General features: G+C 44.8%; 2 protein-coding genes across 7 annotated transcripts in view; both read right to left on the reverse strand.

Moving 5' to 3' along the window:
• RBCK1 (RANBP2-type and C3HC4-type zinc finger containing 1) overlaps nt 1-3,712 on the reverse strand; it is a 49,380-nt gene extending 45,668 nt beyond the window's left edge. For 3 of the 6 annotated variants that reach the window (XM_058174631.1, XM_058174628.1, XM_058174629.1), the window contains exon 1: nt 3,476-3,710. The gene's annotated coding sequence lies outside the window, so the exon portion shown is untranslated. Of the gene's footprint in view, nt 1-3,475 lie in introns of all 6 variants that reach the window. The other 3 variants (XM_058174630.1, XM_058174632.1, XM_058174633.1) reach the window with 2 other exon arrangements.
• Nucleotides 3,713-11,969: 8,257 nt separating this feature from the next.
• The window catches only part of TRIB3 (tribbles pseudokinase 3), a 12,114-nt gene continuing 9,225 nt past the window's right edge, over nt 11,970-14,858 (reverse strand). The window contains exons 3-4 of the mRNA XM_058174642.1: nt 14,658-14,858; nt 11,970-13,035 (exon numbers count right to left, since the gene is read on the reverse strand). The exon at nt 14,658-14,858 is cut by the window's right edge and continues 92 nt beyond it. Coding sequence (XP_058030625.1) covers nt 12,549-13,035; nt 14,658-14,858 — 688 coding nt within the window. The 3' untranslated portion in view covers nt 11,970-12,548. The remainder of the gene's footprint in view (nt 13,036-14,657) is intronic.

The following is a 14,858-nucleotide window of genomic DNA, read 5'->3' on the forward strand; positions in this document are numbered from 1 at the left end:
CTAGGATAGAATAAAGTTCTCTGCCTTGGGCAGGGGGTTGGACTACAAGACCTCTAAGGTCCCTTCCAGCCCTAGGATTCTATGTTCAATGGGAGGGAGGGAGGGAGGGAGGGAGGGAGGAAGGAAGGAAGGAAGATCAGGACGAGGGAGGGAAATTATCAGAAAGTCTGCAATTTTGACAGCCCAGCTTAAGGGGCAGTTCAAAGGAACTGACTGCTAATCCCCACTCACCCCTAAAAATAATAATAATAATAATAATAATAATAATAATAATAATAATAATAATAATAATAATAATAATAATAATAATAAAGAAATACAAGCAGTCCTCGACGTAAGACCGCAACCGAGGCCAGCATTTACGTTGCTAAGGGAGACATTTGTTACTCGGGTTTTGCCCCATTTCACGACTGTCCTTGCCACTGTGGCTAAGTGAATCATCGCTGTTGTTAAATGAATCACCCGGTTGTTAAGCGAATCCGGCTTCCCCCTTGACTCTGTTTGTCGGAAGGTCGCCAAAGGGGATCGCGTGACCCCTGGGACACTGCGACCGTCATAACTGTGCACCAGTTGTCAAGCACCCAAATGAAAATCAGGCGAGCAGGAGGAATGCTGAAAAGGAGGTCGTAAGTGTGAGAAACTAAAAAGTGCCGTTATATAACTTCGAACGGTCCCTAAATGAGCTGTTGTAAGTCGAGGACGGCCTGTTAAATAAAGCTCAACACCGGGTTTAAATTAAACCCCCTCCCCACCCCCAAGCAGAAGAAAAAAATCCATCAGCGGAGGGTTAACCTTGCATCTATTATTTTGGAGCCAAGAAACTTTGCAAAAGTTAGGAATTCCAGAGTCCCGGAAGACGTGAAATTCTCGTCCAAACCAAAGGCCAAATGGCCATCAGGAAGGGCCTAATGCTGGAATGGGGACCCCCCCCTTCAGCTGTCTACAGCCCACTCCCACCATTACAGCGGGGCAAAAACTCCTACCACCCCTAAGGAGGGGGAGGAACAGGGTCCCCCCCCTAAAACTGGACCCACCTCTGCTTTTCCCTGGGGGTGTAGGGAAAGAGATGGCGGGACCACCTTCAGGACAGGGGTCCTCAACCTTGGCAACTTTAAGCCCGGAGGATAATTAGAATTATCAGAGGATCATTAGAACTGCAGAAAAAATAATTGCTACCAACCTGCCTTCCATTGAGGACCTGTATACTGCACGAATCAAGAAGAGGGCCGTGAAAATATTTGCAGATCCCTCGCATCCTGGACATAAACTGTTTCAACTCCTACCCTCAAAACGACGCTATAGAGCACTGCACACTAGAACAACTAGACACAAGAACAGTTTTTTTCCCGAAGGCCATCACTCTGCTAAACAAATAATTCCATCAACACTGTCAGACTATTTACTGAATCTGCACTACTATTAATCGTTTCATAGTTCCCATCACCAATCTCTTTCCACTTATGACTGTATGACTATAACTTGTTGCTGGTAATCCTTATGATTTATATTGATATATTGATCATCAATTGTGTTGTAAATGTTGTACCTTGATGAACGTATCTTTTCTTTTATGTACACTGAGAGAATTTGCACCAAGACAAATTCCTTGTGTGTCCAATCGCACTTGGCCAATAAAAAAAATTCTATTCTAAAAAAAAAAGGACTTCAACTCCCAGAATTCCCCAGCCAGCCCAGGTTTAAAGGTTGCCAAAGTTGGAGACCTTTGCTTCAAGGGGACCAGACACTTGAAATCAACAAACCAAACTATAGCTAGGGAGTTTGCTACTGTGATAGGGTTAAGCGCACATGTGGGGGGGTGGGGGGGTTGCGGACTTGGAGTTCCAAGTCAAAGAGCAAAGGGGGAGGATGGGATGGACCCTTCCCCTTCTAAGGTCAAAGTTCACCCGTTCCCCCCCCAATACACAAACACACACACACACACTGCCCATTCCAGCCCTTCTCCTCTTCCTGTTAAAGACTACTTTTTTTTTATTTCATTTGTCACAACAGTATACAAACATCGACATAAAACAACAACACATCATATAAGAAAAATATATATATATATATAAGCAAAAGAATGCAGTAACTACGTTAATTTGATATAATGAAAAGGAACAATAGGACAGGAACGGTAGGCACATTTGTGCTCTTATGCACGCCCCTTAAGCTTCAATCGCAATAATACAAGAGCAAAAAATAGATTCAAACTTAATGTCAACCGCTTCAATCTTGATTGCAGAAAATATGACTTTTGTAACAGAATTGTTAACGCTTGGAACTCACTACCTGACTCTATAGTCTCTACTCAAAATCCCAAAATCTTCAACCAAAAACTCTCTACTATTGACCTCACCCCATTCCTAAGAGGACTATAAGGGGCGTGCATAAGAGCACAAAAGTGCCTACCGTTCCTGTCCTATTGTTTCATTATAGGAAAGGAATATATATAAGCGCGAGCTCAAGACTTTCTTTTTTCACCAAGCGGGGCTGGCCTGATTGATTTTAGTATGGGGATTTTAGTGTGTTTTTTATAGGGTTTTACTTAGGTTTTAGTTTTGATAAATTTTAGCTAATATTTTAATGGTACAGCGATTGAATCAGTTTTTTAAATTTGATAGTGTATTTTAAATTTTGGGGGATTCTTGTCGTTTTATTGGCTGTACACCGCCCTGAGTCTTCGGAGAAGGGCGGTATAAAAATATGAATAAATAAAATAATAATAATATGTGTTTATATATAATGTTGTGACAAAATAAATACATAAAAATAAATAAAAAGCAGCAGAGAAGCAGCCCCAGAGGGGTCTCTCTAGCCCCCTATCTGCCTAGGGGCACAGGTGTGTGTGTGTGCCAGAGAGGGACTATAGCACCGCAAGGCACACAAAAACACACATAAACACACACACACACACACAAAAAGCCGCTTTCCAAGTTGCAACCCCGCGCCCAGGGACTGCAGGAAGCCAAGCCAAGCCCCCCCACGCCTCTTTGGGGAAGGGGGAGGGCAAGGGAAGAAACTGGGGTGGGGGGGAGAGAAACACAACTCTGGGGGGAGGGGAGCAGAGATCCACCCCCACCCACCCCTTCAAACCCCCACCCACCCACCATCCACCCCCCAGGCGGCCTGGGCCTCCCGCCCCGCCTTGCAAAACTTGCAAAAACTCCAGGAGGTGGGATACCTCCCCCAGCCCCCCCCCCATTTCCAGGGTGGGGAGGAGGGGGAGAATGCAAAGAAGGAGGGGGGAGGGAAGAAACTGGGAGAGAAACACAACTCTGGGGGAGGGAGCAGAGATCCACCCCACCCACCCCCCACCATCCACCCCCAGGCGGCCTGGGCCTCCCGCCCCACCTTGCAAAACTTGCAAAACTCCAGGAGGTGGGATACCCCCCCCAGCCTCCCCCCCATTTCCCAGGGGGGGGAGATTGCAAAGGAGGAGGAGGAGGAGGAGGGGAGGGGTCCACGCAAGACTGACCTCCAGCCCCGGGCAGGGAAAAACTGCTCGGCCGCTTCCAGGAAAACGAAAGCAAAGAAAGCGGAGAGGAGGAGGAGGAGGAGGAGCACGCGGCTTCCGCTTCGGAGCCCCGGGCAAGAGGGAATCCCCGTGACGTCACGGGGGCCGGGTCTTCTCCCCCCTCCCCCTCCCCCTCCCCCTCTCCCGTGGCCGACCCCGCAAACGGTCCGGCGTGACTCCCTTCCCACGGCCAAGTCAGTCCCCGGAAGCAGAGCAGAGCAGAGCCGGATTAGCGGGGAAGCGGCTTGTTTCCGGGCTGGTTTTTAGTTTTCTCCTTCTCTCTCTCTCTCTCTCTCTCTCTCTCTCTCTGCTCCGAGATCACCTGGTGGTCCCCCGTCCAATCCAGATTCAAGCCTCTCCCGCTGCTGCTGCTGCTGCTGCTTCTTTTTTTGGGTGGGGGGGCGTAGCAGCTGTTACTTTTTCAGCCTAAAGGGAGCCTATTTGAAGCCTATGACTATCGTTAAGTGTTGTACCTTATGATCCTTGATGAACGTATCTTTTCTTTTATGTACACTGAGAGCCTATGCACCAAAGACAAATTCCTTGTGTGTCCAATCACACTTGGCCAATAAAGAATTATCTTCTCTTCTCTTCTATTCTATTTTCTATTCTGCATTCCATTCTATTCCCTATTCTGTTCTGTTCTGTTCTGTTCTGTTCTATTCTATTCTATATTCTATATTCTATATATATATGATTGCTTATTTGTAGCCTATGACTATCGTTAAGTGTCGTCCCTTATGATTCTTGATGAATGTATCTTGTCTTTTTATATATACTGAGAGCGTCTGCACCAAGACAAATTCCTTGTGTGTCCAATCACACTTTGCCAATAAAGAATTCTATTCTATTCTATTCTATTCTATTCTATTTTCTATTCTGCATTCCATTCTATTCCCTATTCTGTTCTGTTCTGTTCTGTTCTGTTCTGTTCTATTCTATTCTATTCTATTCTATTCTATTCTATATTCTATACATATATGATTGCTTATTTGTAGCCTATGACTATCATTAAGTGTCGTCCCTTACAATTCTTGATGAATGTATCTTGTCTTTTTATATATACTGAGAGCATATGCACCAAGACAAATTCCTTGTGTGTCCAATCACACTTGGCCAATAAAGAATTCTATTCTATTCTATTCTATTCTATTCTATTCTATTCTATTCTATTCTATTCTATTCTATATATATGATTGCTTATTTGTACCCTGTCCAGTGGTGGGATTCAACCAGTTCAACACCACTTCGGGAGAACCGGTTGTTAACTTTCTGAGCACTTTGGTGAACTGGTTGTTGGAAGAAATCATTAGGGCAGAGAACCGGTTGTTAAATTACTTGAATCCCACCACTGCCTATGACTATCATTAAGTTTTGTAGCTTACGATTCTTGATGAACGTATCTTTTCTTTTATGTACACTGAGAGCATAGGCACCAAAGACAAATTCCTTGTGTGTCCAATCACACTTGGCCAATAAAAAATTCTATCCTATTCTATTCTATTCTATTCTATAGAATAGAATTGCTTATTTGTATCCTATGACTATCATTAAGTATTGTACCTTACGATTATTGATGAATGTATCTTTTCTTTTATATACAGTTTTTTCCCGAAGGCCATCACTCTGCTAAACAAATAATTCCCTCAACACTGTCAGACTATTTACTAAATCTGCACTACTATTAATCGTTTCATAGTTCCCATCACCAATCTCTTTCCACTTATGACTGTATGACTATAACTTGTTGCTGGCAATCCTTATGATTTATATTGATATATTGATCATCAATTGTGTTGTAAATGTTGTACCTTGATGAACGTATCTTTTCTTTTATGTACACTGAGAGCATATGCACCAAGACAAATTCCTTGTGTGTCCAATCACACTTGGCCAATAAAAAATTCTATTCTATTCTATTTATGTACGCTGAGAGCGTATGCACCAAGACAAATTCCTTGTGTGTCCAATCACACTTGGCCAATAAAAATTCTATTCTATTCTATTCTATTCTATTCTATATTCTATATATATATATATGATTGCTTATTTGTACCCTATGACTATCGTTAAGTGTTGTCCCTTATGATTCTTTATGAAATGTATCTTGTCTTTTTACATACACTGAGAGCCTATGCACCAAAGACAAATTCCTTGTGTGTCCAATCACACTTGGCCAATAAAGAATTATATTCTATTCTATTGTATATTCTTTGACTATCATTAAGTGTTGTACCTTATGATTCTTGATGAAGGTATCTTTTCTGAGAACATATGCATCAAAGACAAATTCCTTGTGTGTCCAATCAGACTCAGCGAATAAAAAATGCTATTCTATTCTATTCTATTCTATTCTATTCTATTCTATTCTATTCTATTCCATATTCTATATATATATATATATATGATTGCTTATTTGTACCCTATGACTATCATTAAGTGTTGTCCCTTATGATTCTTGATGAATGTATCTTGTCTTTTTATATACACTGAGAGCGTATGCACCAAAGACAAATTCCTTGTGTGTCCAATCACACTTGGCCAATAAAAAAAATTCTTTTCTATTCTATTCCATATGGGAATTATTTTATCGATGGTTAAGAGAATAAAAATGAAAGTTGGGAATCAAAGGAGGAGATTGGAGAAGAGTTGAAAACATGTTTGTTAAGATAGAGATGTTAACCGTATGATGAGTGTTATGAGGGTAATGACTGATAGGATTATTATGCTTAATATTATTATTATATTCTTATTAAGAAGATATGGTAAGAGGGAAAAATGAATAGGTTTACTATGTTCCATGCTACAATTGTAAGATCAGAGAATTAACATCAATGTAATGAATGCTGTTGTAAATTTTGATGGTTATTGCACAGACATATTTGTACCCAGATGACGCGCTGTTTAAGGCAGGGGTGTCCAAATTTGGCAATTTTAAGACTTGTGGACTTTAACTCCCAGAATTCCTCAGCCAGCTTTCCTGGCTGAGGAATTCTGGAAGTTGATGTCCACAAGTCTTAAAGCTTTGCTGGCTGAGGAATTCTGGGACTTGAAGTCCACGCATCTTAAAATTGCCAAGGTTGAGAAAATGTGATACAGAATATAACTCATCCTTTTAAAGAGTACTTTAAAAATATATGTATTTTAAAACAGTTTGATAGACACTATTTTTATTCTGTCCAGAAATCATAAAATGGCCAAGTTTGAAAAATACTGCTTTATTTTATTTTATTTATTAGATTTATATTGCCGCCTATTTACATTCAATCTGTACTTTAGGAAAACTGCAGAAACAGGATATAGGCAAAAAAATTTATTCATACTTCTCTGGGTACTTAAAATCTCAAAAAATATTGCTACAAATGCCAAACAATTCTTTCTTTTTTTTATTTTCCAAAAGACAGAAAAATTGGCAAACTCACTGTTTAAAAGAGTGTGAGAGGCTCCGTTCACACAGCTCACTAAACCCAGGTTTATCAAATGTAGCAGTCCTGTGCACACAATGTACGATCCCCCCAGGAAATAAAACTATAATCTGGCACAAAGTGAGAATCACACACCGAAGACATGCAGATCATCTTACCCTGTGCGCTGCCATAAATGAAGTTAAAATTTAAAATTTTTAACATTTAGCTCCTTTTTTTGTGGAACAAATGCTGCACATTTGCATGATTCATTTAATTATGAACTTCACTCATTTATTTTTATCCTGCCTTCATTATTTTTACAAATAATGTAATGTAATAATGTTACAAATACACACAAAACGTTCCTTCCTTCTAGTTTTCGCACAACCACCCTGCAAAGGTGGGTTGGGGCTGAGAGAGTGAATGGTCCAGAGCAGGCTTTCATCCCAGGGCAGGACTAGAACTCAGAGCCTCCCGGTGATTGGCCCAAAGTCACCCAGCCGGCTTTCATCCCCAAGACAGGATTTGAACTCATGGCCTTCCATTTCCGGATGCCTCCAGAAGTTGTGGGTGCTCCATCACTAGGGGTTTTCAAGAAGAAATTGGAGAGCCATTTGTCTGGAATGGTACAGGGCATTCTACCTGAGTGCGGGGGGGACTAGATGACCTCCAAGGTCCCTTCCAACTCTTCTTATTCTAAATGGCTTGCCTCTGGAAGTTGTGGGTATTCTGTCCCTGGAGGTTTTTGAGAGATCGAAAGGCCATTCGTCTGAAATGGTATATAGTTTCCTGCTTGAGTAGGGGGTTGGACTAGAGGACCTCCAGGGTCCCTTTTCAGCTCTGTTACTCATCAGAGACCCTGATGCATGGGACTTCACAGTGAATTTTACCTGCAGGTTGTGTGGGCCCAACAGGTGTCAGGTGGTTGTTTTGTCAGAGATAAAAAGGCACATTGTTGTTTTGCTACACACAGAGATAACCTGGGTAATGCATAATACAAAAGGATCGCACGACATGCAGCCATGGGGGGAATCGGTTCTTGGTTGAGGATCCACTGGGAATTCTCCCTGGATCAAATCTGCTTTTCTTTAAAGGAGCCGGTAAGTAGCAACCATTAAAAGCCTTTCTGCCATCTATGCAGGTAGTCCTCGAATTATGACCACAATTGGCGGACAGAGTTTTTCCATTGCTAAGCAAGAGAATTTCACCTGATTTTATAATTAATTTTTTTTGGGGGGGGGAGAGGGCACAGTGAAGCAAATCACTGCGGTCATTAAGTGAATCGTGTGGTCATTAAGCGAATCTGGCTTCCTCCACTGACTTTGCTCGTGAGACGTTCGCTAATGACGCTGGCCAAGGGCCTGGATTTTGATCATGTGACCTGGCGATGCCGGGACAGTCGTAAGAGCGAGGACCGATGGTGCATCAGTTTTTTTCCACTTAGAATCACTCACTAAAGGAGTGGTCGTAAGTCGAGGACTAGCGGTGTACTGGGAGTTGAAGTTCACACGACTTTAAGCGGCTAAGGTTGAAAAATACCTCTCGAATAAGCAAGTTTTTTTTACAGGTAGTCCTCGACTTACAACCACAATGGTTCCCCAAATATCTGTTGCTGAGTGAGACATTTGTTAAGGGAACATTGGCCCATTTTACGACCTTCCTTGTCACGGTCGTTAAGTGAATCACCGCAGTTGTAAAGTTAGCAGCACGGTTCTTAAGCGAGTACGGCTTCCCCCATTGACTTTGCTTGTCAGAAGGTCACAAAAGGGGATCACGTTGACCCCGGGGCTCTTCGACCGTCATAAACACGAGTCGGTTGCCAAGCATCTGAATTTTGACCGCGGGACCCTGGGGAGGCTGCAATGGTCGTAAGTGTGAAAAATGGTCCTAAGTCATTTCTTTCAGTGCCCTTGTAATTTCAAACGGTCACTAAATGAATGGTTGCAAGTTGAGGACTATCCATGTGCTTTGGCCAAACTGATCCTCCCCAAAGTAAGTTGAGTCCCAAAGATTACACACACACACACACAGGAACCATAAAGCAGCTTGGAAGATCAAGCGAAGTCTGTTCCCAAGGAATGCTGGGAGAGGTAGTTTTGCAGGCACACTGGAAATTCGGCTGGTTCTCCAGGAGGGCAGATCAATTTCTCCTCCAGTTACTATCTCTAGCACAGAGCTACTTGAAGGCCATGGGGCTCCCCAAAAATCCCAGTTCTTCTCCTGAGAAGATTCTCCATCATGGAGTACAAGAGTTGGTAGATCTTGCATGCAGAGTTGGCATCTTGCAAGTAGAGCTGGCATCCCATGGGTTGGGTTGGGTTGGGTTGGGTTGCCTGACCACCCATGACCAAACCAGCTCCATCCTTGGAACTAATGGACAAACCAAGTCTTTCAGGGTTGGAAGAATGGTGGAGGAACTCAGACGCAACCATGTCTTGCTCAACTAACTCATCAAGTGCCTTTCCTGATGGTTATACTTCAACCCAACCATGGCCCTCTTCCTACAACATCTTAATTTCTGGAGTTGGAGAAAGAAACTTGAGAGAAGGAAGTATCCATAACTGTTATGGGGAAGATCAGGAGGTCAAGAGGAAGGGCTAGATCTTGGTGGCTTCAAACCTTGGCTTGGTCTTCAAACCCAACCAAGAATTATGGACTCAAGTGACAAGCGTCCTCTATTTCCACCTTCAAAACCAGCCATCTTCACAGGTCTGTGGTTAAAATTTGCACACGTACCCACATATACCTTCTCTGATGGCTACACCTCAACGCAACCATGATCTACTATGGCTCTTTTTCAACAACATCTCAATTTCTGGAGTTGGAGAAAGAAACTTGAGGAAATGAGGTATCCAGAACTATTATGGGGAGGATCCTGAAATCAGGAGGAAGGACCAGATCTTGGTGACCTCAACTCTTGACTTGGTCTTCAAACCCAACCAAGAACTATGAGCTCACCTAACAAGAACCTTCTTTTGCCATCCTATCTTCACAGGTCTGTAGTTAAAATACACACACACACACACACATATTAATGCAATCCTGAGCGGAGCAGAGGTGAAAAACCATCTCAAGCCAAGTGAGCAAGCTTAGAAAACATAGCGGCAAACATTGTCTTCTAAAGTCACAAGGCCCCTGAATGTAATGGACCACGTTTTTTGGGATCAAGAAAGCTCCTCTGGAGAAGGCCCCAAACACCCCACATCTGTCAAGTAGAATTGTGAAACAAATTTCAGGTGAGAAACAGGGCACTGTTTTCCGGATCGAGAGCAGCGTCCTTTTAAGGCAGGAAGATTGCATCAAAAGAAAGGTATAAAGGACAGACGAGACGTTGGGGAGCCAATATTTTTCAACCTTGGCTGCTTTTGAAGATGGGTGGACTTCAACTCCCAGAATTCCCCAGCTCTCTTGAGGAATTCTGGGAGTTGACCCATACATCTTAAAAGCAGCAAGTCTGAAAAACACTGATTAACCCAAGCCGTTCACAGTGTATTCATATTAAGGATGGTGTTCTGTCCCCCCTCGCCTCCGTCCGAGCGATGGCTTAATTAGCCGGCACTATCAGCTCTGGCAGCAGAATAGCCAGCGTCTGCCAAGTGTCTCTGTTATCTCCCTCGATGCCGATGAGTCACCCAGGAACAAACAGGACTTCAGCTCTTAGTTAAGCAGTTGATTTTGCCTGCTACGAAGAGTTATAGCAGCCCTCACTGCTTTTATATCCTGTGGGGTGTGGCTCCATGACTCAGCACTTCCTAGGCCTGCCCCACCCCTGCTTCTGTTGTTCCCGCCTCTCCTGCCTACGAAACCTAGGGTCCAGCCAGGCCTGATTGCCATCAGCTGGGTCTGAAGGCGTGGCCTGGGGGGGGAAGAGTCAGGGGACGGAGGCCTCGTTATCTCCTCCACCTGGCCTGCCTCTGGCTCCTGGAGCTGAGCCAGGGAAGCCGGTGCTCCTGAGGTAAGTCCTGATGGCCCTTCCCCCTCACTTTCCAAGTCACTTTCTGGCAGGGGGCCCGGCTCGGGGGGCGCCGACACAACAGATGGCGGGATGCAAGCAATTTAAGCCTATCCCAGTTTTTTGGGAGGTGGGGGTTTCAGAAAAAAACAGGGAAAGCCAACCCAAGGACCCCCCCCTCCCTTTGGCCTCTTCCCCCATCCCCCCCAAGGCTACCCTCTTCCTCCCCATCAGAAAGCACCAGTCGCTGCTTCCATCTCAACCTTCTCTTTGGCATCAGGGAAAGTGATCCCACACGTTGCAGAAATGTCCATCACGCAATCGCTCCCATCCATTCCTTCCCCTGAAATGGTGGACCATGAAATCCAGCCCTGGGATGGAGAAAAAGCAGGATCTGCCACCAGATCTTTTTCTGCAGGGTCCTTGGTGATCTCTGAGATTGGCTGGTTTCTGGCAGATATCTCATAACCAAGCTAGGTAACATCATCAATAGGGGAAGGGAGCGAGCTTTGTAGAAAGGAGGAGGAGGAGGAGGAGGAGGAGAAGGAGGAGGAGGAGGAGGAGGAGGAAGAAAAAAAGAAGAAGAGGAGGAGGAGGAAAAGGAAGAAGAAAAGGAGGAGGAGGAGGAAAAGAAGAAGAGGAGGAGGAGGAAGGAGGAAGGAGGAGGAGGAGGAGGAGGAAGGAGGAAGAGAGGAGGAGGAGGAAAGAAGAAGAGGAGGAGGAGGAAGAAGAAAAGGAGGAGGAAGAGGAGGAGGAGGAGGAAAGAAGGAGGAGGAGGAAGGAGGAAGGAGGAGGAGGAGGAGGAGGAGGAAGAAGAGGAGGAGGAGTAAAGGAAGAAGAAAAGGAGGAGGAAAAGGAAGAAGAGGAGGAGGAGGAAAAGGAAGAAGGAAAGGAGGAGGAGGAGGAGGAGGAAGAGGAGGAGGAGGAGGAAAAGGAAGAAGAAGAGGAGGAGGAGGAGGAGGAGTAAAGGAAGAAAAGGAGGAGGAGGAGGAGGAGGAAAGGAAGAAGAAAAGGAGGAGGAGAAGGAGGAAGAGGAGGAGGAGGAGGAAAGGAAGAAGAAAAGGAGGAGGAGGAGGAGGAAGAGGAGGAGGAGGAGGAAAAGGAAGAAGAAGAGGAGGAGGAGGAAAAGAAGAAGAGGAGGAGGAGGAAAAGGAAGAAGAAAAGGAGGAGGAGGAAGAGGAGGAGGAGGAGGAGGAAAAGAAGGAGGAGGAGGAAAAGGAAGAAGAAAAGGAGGAGGAGGAGGACTGCAGGGTCCTTTGGGCTCTCCGAGCTTAGCAGTTTACTTGCAGACGTCTCATTACCAAACTACGTAACATCATCCATGCTACATCTCTTTCTCCCATCAATCATTCCAGCAGGTTCCTTCCAGGGTCCTTGTCCAGATCAGCAATACAGATCCCAAATTGAAAGTGCAAAAACAGTCCTCTTTAAGAGCTTGCGGGTGCTTGACGAAACTCCTCTAGGTTTCTTTGGCATAGGCGAGAACGAACAAGGAGGAAGAGGGGGTGAAGCCCTTCTCTACCCATGTTTTGGGACAAAGTGACCCCTGCCCCACGGAAGGGCAAAGGTGACATGTCATTTGTCCCCCAAAAGGCACTTCCGAGGCAGCCAAGATATGGCTTTCAATGCCACATGCTTGCGTGCTTTCTTCCGCATTCTTCCCTTCCAGGCCACTTCATCTGTCCCCTCCTCGCAATTTATCCAAATCCTTTCTGCAGCTCTCCATTTTGGGAACCACTTGGTCCAGTCCCTGCCCTCCAGGGGGGCCGACCCCCAATGGTTTGGGGACTGGGTTCGAAGCCAGCCAAGGATGGAGCAGGATCTCGCTAGCGGTCAGCCTTTCAGCCGGATCCTTTCGCAAGAGGCAGCGGATAAGGCACTGGGCCTTGGGCGAGAGGTCGCCCGGAACCGTAAAATGTCCGCGACAAATCTTGCCAAACAATGAGATGGGCTTGGTGCCCTGGAAGGGGTAGCAGCCCACCAGCAGTGTGTAAAGGACCACCCCTAGGCTCCAGATATCAGCCGCCTTTCCAGAATAGGAGCCTTTGAAGCTCAGGATTTCGGGACCCACGTAAGCTGGACAGCCGTGCTTGTCCACCAAGGCATCATCGGGGCCCAGCAGGACCTGAGCATCTTCCAAGTTCTCCAGGAGCAACTTGGACCTGGAAAAACCAAAGGTAGAAGTACAGATTAAGCGAGAACTGGCTCAGAAACAGCAACTGTGAGAGGGATCTTGGAGTCTTAATGGACGATCACTTAAACCTGAGCCAGCCGTGTGTGGCATAGGACCGGGTTACTTACGGGACCGCCTCCTGCTACCGGTGGCCTCCCATCGACCAGTGCGCTCCCATAGGGAGGGTCTCCTCAGGGTGCTGTCGGCCAGACAATGTCAACTGGCGACCCCCAGGAGGAGGGCCTTCTCTGTGGGGACTCCTGCCCTCCGGAACGAGCTACCTCCAGGGATGCGTCGACTCCCCGACCTCCGGACCTTTAGACGCGAGCTAAAGACATTCTTGTTTCATCACGCAGGGCTGGCCTAATAGTTTTAATGGGGGCTTTTAATTGAGTTTTAGTTTTTTTTTATTGAATTTTAGTTGTTAGCCAAATTGAATAAGTCTTTTAATAATGTTTCTAATTTTTATATTTCTGTTTTTATTTGGCTGTAAACCACTCTGAGTCCTTCGGGAGAAGGGCGGTATATAAATCAAAATAATAAAATTTTTAAAAAATGCTAATACAGTTATGGGTTGTATAAATAGAGACACAGAATCAAAATCACATCATGTATTAGTACCGCTTTATAAAGCCTTAGTAAGACCACACCTGGAATCCTGCGCCCAGTTTTGGTCCCCACATTACAAAAACTTAGAACTCCGCTGACTCCGACTAGACCTGTGTTTAACACACAGAATCATCTATTGCAATGTCCTTCCTGTTAAAGACTACTTCAGCTTCAATCGCAATAATACAAGAGCAAACAATAGATTCAAACTTAATGTTAACCGCTTCAATCTTGATTGCAGAAAATATGACTTCTGTAACAGAGTTGTTAACGCTTGGAATACACTACCTGACTCTGTGGTCTCTTCTCAAACTCCCAAAAGCTTCAACCAAAAACTGTCTACCGTTGACCTCACCCCATTCCTAAGAGGACTATAAGGGGGGGCATGCATAAGAGCACCAATGTGCCTACCGTTCCTGTCCTATTGTTTCCTTCCAATGTATGTGCTTGTATATAATGTTATGACAAAAATAAATAAATAAATAAATAAATAAAAAGATGTTGAGACTTTGGAAAAAGTGCAAAGGAGCAGCTAAGATGATCAAAGTCCTGGAAACTAACACATACAAAGAATGGTTGCAGGAATTGGGTTTGGCCAGTCTAGAGAAAAGAAGAATTAGGGGTGACATGATAGCAGCCTTCCAGTATTTGAGGGGCTGCCACAAAGAAGAAAAGGGTCAAATTATTTTCCAAAGCACCAGAAGGCAGGACAAGAAGCAACGGATGATTTGATTTACCTCATGATGTTCCCAGCTCTCTTGTCTGCTTTAAATTTAAGTTTAAAATAGATTTATTTTATATAAAATTACCAATTCGCATCAGTGTCTCTGACAGCCCAATTCCCTGACGAGACTGAAATCTGCTAAATGGGAGGGGTTAATTGGACACCTCGCCACAATTACATTGAATTTTAATAATGTCTGCAGGCAAAATCTCGGAGTTTTCTGCTGCAACTTTTTTGCGTTGCTCTGGGAAAATCAGCCGGTTTTTTTCCATTCTCACCTTTCTCGATCCGCAAAGACAAACTTCCTCAGTTTGATGTCTCGGAGGACGACGCCGTGCTGGTGACAATGGGCGACGGCTTCGGCCATTTGTCGGAAAAGAGCGACGGCCTCGGACTCTGGCACACGCTTACGCCGCCTCACCAGGTCGTGCATGTTGTCCTTCCCGGGTTCAAAAAAGACGTAAACATTCTGGTCCCCC

The sequence above is a fragment of the Ahaetulla prasina genome, chromosome 3 (assembly GCF_028640845.1).
Source record: "Ahaetulla prasina isolate Xishuangbanna chromosome 3, ASM2864084v1, whole genome shotgun sequence".
NCBI classification, from domain to species: domain Eukaryota; kingdom Metazoa; phylum Chordata; class Lepidosauria; order Squamata; family Colubridae; genus Ahaetulla; species Ahaetulla prasina.